This window comes from Mastomys coucha, unplaced genomic scaffold, assembly GCF_008632895.1.
Source record: "Mastomys coucha isolate ucsf_1 unplaced genomic scaffold, UCSF_Mcou_1 pScaffold14, whole genome shotgun sequence".
NCBI lineage: Eukaryota > Metazoa > Chordata > Mammalia > Rodentia > Muridae > Mastomys > Mastomys coucha.
The window spans coordinates 96,902,505-96,912,092 of record NW_022196896.1 but is presented as its reverse complement, the minus strand read 5'-3'; the positions used below and the strand labels follow the sequence as shown (position 1 = coordinate 96,912,092).

Genomic DNA, 9,588 nt, shown 5'->3' with positions numbered 1-9,588 from the left:
CTGTCTCTCTCACTAGATTTCAGGCACACCATTTTTCAAAGGTTTTAGAAACTGAATCAGTTTAAAAGGCATCAGCTGACAAACCAGAAACTGATCCCTTATTTAAACATAGCTGAATTTAAAGCCGAGAGCCAAAGGTGGAGGAGAAATAGTAACCAGAGGCGACTGTGTGGCTGCAATCAAAGCCTTAAAAAGAAACAACAATAACAAAATGGTAAGACCAGAAGAACGCTGATGTTCTGAGCTTGGAAAGAATTTCTCAGTGGCCTGGTAGTAGGAAATTGTTGCATGTTTATCCATTTATGAGAAATTCTGCCACAGTATAGCTTTGTCTCTTCCTAAAGGTGGGAAACATTGGTGCTTGGGAGCGTTAAAGGACATGCTGTAGTGAAACTGAACAACCAAAAAGAACATAACAGACAAAAGAAACCAAGCACAAACCCGACATAAACAATGATAAAAATCCCCTTCTCAAGTTTGTCACAAAGGCCACTATTGATCTGCTGCCAGCTGCGAACTCTCTGAAGAGTCTTGATGGTTGTTACACTCTAGCCTACTGGATCCTTGCTGGGAATATCAGTGGGCTCATACTTTGATGCAAAATTTCTGTACCTTGGCTTCCAAGTTGCACATTCTGTTTCTAACAAGGACATAGTAACTCCTTAATAATAGAGAAGGGTCTAGGCTACATGGCTCTCTCTATTAGCGAATTTTTTTCTTGGTTTTAGACTTTATACCTGTCATTTATTGTAATAATAATAATTATTATTATTTCTTTCCAAGAATGTGGGTTTTTGGAACTGGCATTAGGGCAACCTCAGGGCAAAGAAAGCTGTAGAGTACAACTCTGTCTAGACAGGGGCTGCAGTATGGAGTGCCTTTGCTTCGGAATGTAGGCATAAATCATGCAGAATTGCTCATGAATGATTCATGGCTGTCTCTGTGATGTATCCATAGTGGCAACTGAAAGGCACCAACCCCGCAGCAAATTGGTGTTCTAAAGGAAGGCGGCTGGATGTTCTTCCTCGGATGGCACCAGGATGGTTATTTGTATCATAACACAAGCACAGCGTGTGTAAAAGTGTCAGGTCTGGCTCGTCAGCACATTAATTTTGGAAATGACAACTCTTTCTTGATGACAGGCAGTGTTTCCTGGGAGCAGAGGCTGACAGTCTTAAACAAGAGAAAACTAATTTATGAGACTAAAGAAACTGGTGGTCTGAGGAGTGGGTGTTAGAAACATCCCTTGACAGGGAGGAGATTGACCTTTGGGGTTACTGATGGCCCCTGAGCCAAAGGGCTCAGGGACTCAACGAAGCCATAGGTGGGCAGTAAGAGCTGCCCAGCACATTATATGGTACACGTGATATAGCTGAATGACACCGCTTCTCAACCAGGTAATGTTTTGTTCCCTACCCACACCCCTTGAGGACTTTTGGCTATGTCTGGGGACATTTGTTTGATATAACTAGTTGGGTGTCCCTGGTACCTAGTGGATGAAATCCAAGAATGTGGCTTAGTATCATAAGAGTGGGCAACACGGCCCCTACCAATCTAGCCCCAAATATCAGAGACTAACATTGAGATATCTTTCTATGTAATGTGGTCCTTCACAGAAGCTACTTGAAACGGACATTAGGGGTGGGGGCAGAAAACAGGAAAAAGAAAGACAACTGCAGATAAAGAAAACTTTGAAGTTTCTAAGGACCCAATCAAATTTGCACCAAGGTTTTTAGGACAGATAGTGGAATGAATGACTAGGCCCTGTGGTCTCAGAGAATTTTGGGAAATTTGCACTTGACTGGAGGTGGCATCAGATACCCTGTGTATTTCTTTTATTATTAATTATTATTATTATTTTCCATTATTAGACTAGCAGCATTACCAGGGCAACCTTGAGACTCTTCAAAGGTTCTCTTTAATCATTTACTATCTATTATATACATTAAAAAATGTTCAACTAATGAAATTGTATTGTGCAAGACTCACTCTACCCTAATCTTTAATTTACATCAGCACTTAAGGTGGAAAGAGTGTCCTGAATCTGGATTTTAGATTTAGGGCTGAGTGGTTGTTACTGTAACATGGCAAACATGGTCCTGAACCATAAAAACTGCTGTGTATAGGATTGGCTTTTAGCCAAACTGAAACTTGAAAGTCAGAAATGTTTAGAAAGATTGATTCACAGTGGGGCTGCTCACCCTGGTTCTGGTATTTATATCGCCCGTTGACAAGGTGGGCTTGGCTGTGTGTTTAATTATAAACCAAACTCAAGAGTGGCAACATGAAGAAGTCTGGTGATTAAATGCTACAGTTTTAAATACCCGTCTCTGTGGGTTCTTCGGTCAACACATGGTGTTCTCGCTCACCTACTTGGTTCTGATAGGCAGTTTCAAAATTTTATGTGTGAAATGTGCGGTCTGTAAGAATTAACAGTGAGCCCCAACATATTAGACAAAATACCTATTCCTCACCTGATCTTCAGAAGAACCAGTTATCTCTTTATTTCTTAGCCTACAAACATACTACCCCCAAGAGAGCCAAGACTTGAACACTCTTCAATCTTTCCCCTCTGGAAGAATACTTCCCCTTCAAGTTTCTTTATCAAACACTTTTCATGAAAACACAAAACTTTACCATGTAGTCCAATCTGACCCCTTCCGATTCCAAAGGTAGAAAACATACAAGAGAGAAATGTAGGGTGCACACCAGAGGAAAGATGAAGTAGATCAAGGGACGTGAGCTGGCAGGTTCGAGGCATCACCTGGGAAGGAGCCTGTCCAAGGCTGTTTTCTTTCTTTCTTGTCCAAGAAAGCTTGGTTGTCTAGTTACCATCAAGCATTGGCAATTACAAAAGTGGTTTAAATAGCTATATGCTATGTATATTTTATATAGCAGGAGAAAGAGAGAGAGATTTCCTCTTTGTAAAATATTCACTTTTGTCAACCCCAGAAGGTTTTGCTGGTGACCCTGTGGTAGCTGGCAGGGGTTTGTTTGCTCATTCTGTTGAGTGCGACACGTGTGCAGTGTAGAAGCCATAGCATCCCCTCCTAGAACTTGTCACCGGTCGGGGATCTGCCCTACACAGTCTGCTTGCCTTGGCATTCGCGCTTTGAACACTGAGCGGGTTTCCACCAGTCCCCGTTGTGACAGTGACAGATGTTACAGTCGTCGACTTTCACTTCAATGCCAGCTGGAATTATTGTAGTTCCTGCAAAGCAGTTTGGACCTGGAACACACACATGTATCAGTTAGTGCATTAAATCTGGGAGCCTCCCCTCTACCCTCTCTTACTGCTTCCCAAGAACAAGCCCATTGCAAACCATGAATGAGAAGGTCAGGCTGTGCCAACAGCTTGTCATCAAGGAGTTTCTAGTCAACCTCTTCAGATTCAAGCTTTCAACCCCTGATCTTTAGCACACAGTTTATATTTCCTATGTATATCACACTGAGAGAGACAGAGACAGAGATGGAGAAGGACGGAGGGAGGGAAAAGGGAGGGAGGGAGAAAAGTGAGAGACAGAGAGAGACAGACAGACAGACAGAAAGACAGAGAGACTGCTTATTGTCTGCTTCTTAAGTACATTATGGATTAAACTTTATTTGCTTTGTCCTCTGGGTATAAAGGTGGTGAAGTGTCCCATGAATGGAGGATTGGCACTGTTGGCCTCACAGTGTCATGTGTACCCATGGTGGGTTGTCTCCTTTCATGCGGAAGGTGTGCAGCAATGAACTTGCTCACTCCCCAGATCCTGCCCAGTTCCAGGAATCCCCAGCTTGTTTCTTGATAACAATGAATAATTCATGGATGGATGATTTATTCATGTCCCCAAACAAGCTTTGTTAGAGGTTCATTTGATTTTTATAAATGGAGTTCCTTTAATCTGTTGGCTATCCCCCCCCCTTTTTTTTAAAGAAATGACCCAAGTGGTTGGCTTTTGAGTGTCAGCAGGAATTTTATTTTACCTTTTCTGGTTCTGAAAAGCTTTATAGCAGGTGATCCCTGCTCACTCTAGGTGGATGCATGTGTTTGTGTCTGTCTGTCTAATGATCCAATCTTTTTTTTTTTTTTGTTTGTTCTTGTCTCTCATCCCTCTATCCTTTGTTTTTTGGAGTTATTTAGTTTGTCACATTTTTTTGTCCTCATATAAGAATGCTAATATTCCACATGGTTATTTACCAAGTTGAAACTGTATTAAAAATGTCTTTCCAAGCAGGGCAGTGGTGACACGCACCTTTGATCCCAACACTTGGGAGGCAGGGGCAGGAAGATTTCTGAGTTTGAGGCCAGGATAGTCTACAGAGTGAGTTCCAGGACAGCCAGGACTACACAGGGAAACCCTTTCTTGAAAAGAAAAAAAGAAAAAAGAAAAAAGGAAAAAAAAAACTATCAAAAAATGTCTTCCCAAGGCATGGTGGATTGCAGAGGGATTATACAAATTATTGGATTTTAGGAGTTATTTGTTGTTGAGTCTCTGATGAGCCCATTTGGGTAAAGAAGGGAGTGCTGGGTTGTATCCAGTGAAGATTTGTTTAGCCATCAGTTTTGGCTACTGGCCACAGTCACTAACTCAGTGGCAATCTGGTGACATGTCATTGTCAATGTCCTGCTTTCACTTTCTCAACAGTTGCCCAGAATGTATAAGATTTTCTCTACTGCCAAACAAATGAAATCAGAGGCTATTTGTAGTACAATTCATTAGTGGAGGCTTACTTTGGCAAAAATTATAACTACAAGGTTACAATGCGTACTTGTCAAGAAACAACTAGCATACTGTAGCTCTAATGCCCTTTCTTTTAGAGCTTCTCACTGTGTACACTACACCAACAGTATTTGTGTTCAAATGCCTTTCCTTCAATCTGTTACAAGCATCTAGAGCACATGCCTGAACATGGGGGACCTATCGAGAGCAGGGTTGACAGAGCAGGGGAAGTCTGGTGATGATGAAGTATCATATGACTTTCTGCATTTACCTAGGAGGCTGTTTGTTGCTCTGATTCTATTGATAAGTTCTTGGCCATCTTCAACTTCTGATCATTTCACAGTCACAGTATTAATTGTGTATCTCTGAGGGTTTAAGGAGTTTGTTGGTGGACTGGACTACATGTGACTCCAGTTCTAGGGGGCTTCAACACCAAACCATGAGTTTCATCTGAACCCAGAACTGAGGGCTCTTTGGAGAACTCGGCTTAAAGGGTGTCTCATAGTGTAGATATTCTCTCATGCCTGTTGCTCAGACACCTGCAAGCCCAACCAGTGTCTTGTGAGGACCTTCATAGCTTCAGAAATAGTGCTAGATCTGACCAACACTGTCTGTTTAAATCATCTTTTAAAAACAAAGATATGCCCTCAACAGGCAGACTATTAACTAGTAGGAATTTTCACTGCTTCTTTAGAGGATGTGGAAATGTGATCTGTCTTCCTCTCTCCCCCCCACCTCTCTCTCTCTCTCTCTCTCTCTCTCTCTCTCTCTGTGTGTGTGTGTGTGTGTGTGTGTGTGTGTGTGTGCGTGTGTGTGTATGTGCTAGATATGTTGCTATCTCCCAGAATGCTGGAAACACTCATTGATTCCATAACAGAAAGTAGGTAGAATGTATGAGAAGAGACTCCTTGCAAGTCACTGAGTATGTCTGGAAGGGATATTTTGCTAGAGGTCTGTTTTGTATTTGCTTCTTGTTGACTGTGTCAGGAGCACACTGTGATCGGCATGCATTTGATTAACTTCTATCCATCTTTTCTTAAGAGTCACTTAGAATTTGCTGCACTTTCAGCTCAAGAGATATTAATTATATTGATGGATTGAACACAAATGAAGGATCTTTTACATGTGCTAAGACTGGCTAAAACCGTTGCCTGTGAATGATATAGTGAGTATTCAGTTGTCTACCTAATGGCTGGAGGCATTTTGCAGAATCCAGCATTCTTGTTTGATCTCCTTAACTTTTATGCTAAAGGGATTTTATTGGTCTTGTTCTGTGAATCTCAAATGTGACCATAGCAAGTCTCAAGTTTGCTATTAAAAGTCATATACTTAAAAGCAATTTAGGTAATTGTCAGTAGAATGGCTGGCACTATTTTAAAAATGTTCCAGTTTTAGCTTGTCCCCAATACTGGTAGCAGTAAGTTCTAATTTTATTTGTGCATGTGACTGTTCCCCATGAGTTCCTTACATAGGCCATCTTCCTTGCTTCTACTGACCATCCTCCTAATTAGAGGTTGCTCTCATTTCTACTTTGTGTGAAGGGATAAATTGCTCAGAAGACCAAGTTTGATGACAAAGCAACATATTTGAATGTATAGAACTTGGAGAAACTCCAGAATAAAGGTGTGAAAATGGTTAAACTGAAGGTGGGCAGGAGCAGAGGGTGGAGGAACAGCTCAGTAACTCTTAGAGAGTGGTGGCTTAAGAGAGGAAAGGTGGCCAACTGGCCACTCATCCTACAACCTAGCCTAATAGATGTCATTGTCAGAACTATAGTATAGAACTATTCACTTGCAGATGGAAATGTATGGAGATCATTTGTTGAGCTCCTTATGCTAGAATGTGTCTCATATTGTTTTTGCAATAATCTAGAGAAGGCCCATGCTCTTCTTCACATGACATTGAGCCTCAGAAAGAGAAAATGACTATCCAGAGGTTACACGCTTAGAATGTGGTATCACTGAGATATGAATTAAAATCTTTATGGCCTATAAGATGTTTCCAATTGTTCATAAAAACAAGTTGTATTCTAAAAGTGCATTGTCACAGTTTGTTTGTTTCTTTTCCTAGATTCTGAGCTTCTGAAGCAAATGTAGGAATCTAGCCTGTTCAGGCATTGCAGATGCATATGGAGGTAGGAAATAGGATACGGACGGACAGAAAGAAACGAGATTGTTTTTCTTCAGATCATTATTTATTTATTGGCCTTATGTTGTAGATTAAAATAGTTTCTAGCAAGCATAGTTTGTTTAAAAACTAGAAAAAGCTTTCTGTGGAGAAGATGTGTGGGCTGTGGGGCTTTTCTCAAGGAAGCATTGAAGTTCCCACTGGTTCTGTGTCCACAGCAGAAAGAAACACAAAAATATTATGATTAGGATTATGGTTAGGAGGAGCTCACATTTTGTTTCTGTGATTTATCATGCATGTGATCTCTGGAAAGTACTTTGTTATCCAAATACAAATGGGAGAACCACATGATTCAGACTCGGAAAGGACTCAACATTTTGAGAACGTAATACAATTGGAAATTGGATTCTTTGCTGAGTCTAGAAGCTAGGAGGAAAGAAGGGGAAGGGAGAAGGTTGAGCAGTGGAGACATTTTCCCCATGAGGCAGAAGAATATTCTCCTCTACTATTCTACAATTCTTTGAGCATTTATTTTATATATCTAGAAAACAAAACCTAGCTTAATTTTCTCACAGTCAAAATCATTTCAGAGAAATCTTATAAAGAAGAGAGAGATAAGTGTGAAACTGGAACTCTCTGGAGGTATGACTGAGGCAAGCCAAGCACTCTACCTTTTGGGCAACACTTCCTCCCAGCCCCTCATCCCAGCCTCTCCAAGGAACCATTAGACGCATGTATAGAATATCTTGTGATCAGAGAAAAAGCACTGGGAATGCTCTCATTTAGCTTTGATAATATACAATTTTAACAAAACCAGCTAAACATAGAAGGATTTCTGTCATATTTGTGGTTCTAGGGACCAGGAGGATTTGCTCAGACACTAGAGTTTTCTGATAATTTCCCCTAAATCCCCTTTATAAAATGACTGCATAGGAACAAGGGGGATAAAAAGGAGTTGAGAGCTGGCCTGATCACACACCAATATATAGCTGAGTTTGCTTGCAATGATAAACACCACACAATGATATTAAGGGGCAAATATATAACCCAGTGAGTGCTCTGAAAAAAAGCACGGGCAGTGATGAGTTATAACAAAGATCTTGACTCAGTCCAGTGGAAGAGAGTTTGTGCTGAATAATGTAGGGGTGGAGTGGTTCTCCCAAGGAAAGAAGAAATGGCCAGTGGGGTCCAGTGGAGCATACGATAAGAAGCTAGGGAGGAACTAGCGAGGAAGTAATTGGGTACTGGAGTTCGAGGAGGAATCATGAAATATCCAAGAGTTTTATGATCTTTTTGTATTTGTTTTTGTTTTTCTTTACCTTTTCTTTTTCTTTTACTGTTTTCTTTCTTTCTTTCTTTCTTTCTTTTTTTTTTTTTTGAGTTTTATGATCTTATTAACATGATTTGGTGCCTTGGATCTAGACATGGTAGATGTGTTTACATGACCCAAATTAGACTTCACAAGTCAGGGTTTAATTTCCACCTTCTCTACTTTCTGTTTCTTAGCCAGTTGCTAAACATATATATATAGCATGTTACTAGGTTGGTGCTCAAGATTCTGGGTTGTTTACCATGTTAAAGATTTTATACCTCTGCTCTACTCCTCCTCATTGGATGCACATGCATGCATGTGTGTGTGTTACCTTGAGAGGAAGACACTAATGATGTAAATTTCACTGGTGTCACTACAGGACTAGAGATGACAAATCTCGGCAAATGCGGGGCTTCTTCGGATGCTGCAAAAGTCTAACAACCTTACAGGCATTGGCAACGTGTTAAGACAATAGAAAAAAAAATCTTTCCTCCTTTGCTCTAAGACATTAAAAATGCTAGTTTAACATTTACATTAATTTCAGCAGTTAGCATATGGACTTGATCAGATAATCCCTTACAGAAAATAAAATCCTAAGGGGAAAGACACCCCCCACACCTCCTGTCAAGATTTCTAAAAGGAGAGGGCTGGAGAGCAGAAGAGGTTTTAGACCTACTTGGCTCCCAGAATTGAGTGCAAGGTAACTGAGATACAGGGTTGCAGAACACACAGGAGGAATCAACAATTAGGTATCAACAAAACTAGTCCTGGCTAATTTAAGAGGAAAAATGCTCTTATTGGGGGAAATTATATCCAAATGATATACACATTAGCAAAGCACAAAGTTGAAGGTCAGACAGTTGAAGCAAGGATCAAAGCCACAGACAAGGAGCAGTGAAGATTCACCTTAGAAACAGAATGAGCAGGTGATCCCTCCAGTTTAGCCAGTCTAGGACTCTGGGCATGGTTGTTAGAATTATCCACACAACTTCCTATCCTACTGGTTCTGTCAGGATAAGCTTTATCTCTGTATTAGCTTTTCATCTGAAGCCTGCAGTAGATGTAGCTAGTCGCAGGACCCCCATCAAATGTTCTCATCCCTGCTGTAAAAAGTGTTGGAGTAAGAATCTCTGGCCTTTGTTGCTTTTCTGCGGGATAGAAATGTTTCTTCATAGTAAGTGATTTCCCCAATCGTGTGGAGGAGACAGTTCAGTGTCAATGAGGGTGAACTTCAGAATGTTTTCCTTCACTCTCGGTGTTAGCCATGATCCTATGCTTCTCTCCTTTCTCTGAGACATTAAAAATGCCAGATATGATGCTACCACGTTCTCTTGAAGAATGATCAGGTAAAATCCAGAATCACTGAGTACTTCACAATTCAGTCAACTCTGCTTCGATGGACTTTTTTCCCTCTTTCCCTTTCCTTCTCTCTCTCTCTCTCTCTCT

At 40.8% G+C, this 9,588-nt stretch overlaps 1 protein-coding gene across 2 annotated transcripts in view; it reads right to left on the bottom strand.

Annotated features, from left to right (window-relative positions):
• The window catches only part of Vwc2l (von Willebrand factor C domain containing 2 like), a 168,292-nt gene that overhangs the window by 118 nt on the left and 158,586 nt on the right, over positions 1-9,588 (bottom strand). For both annotated transcript variants that reach the window (XM_031367848.1, XM_031367849.1), the window contains one exon: positions 1-3,229. This exon is cut by the window's left edge and continues 118 nt beyond it. In XM_031367848.1, the coding sequence (XP_031223708.1) occupies positions 3,081-3,229 (149 nt within the window). In that variant the 3' untranslated portion in view covers positions 1-3,080. The remainder of the gene's footprint in view (positions 3,230-9,588) is intronic.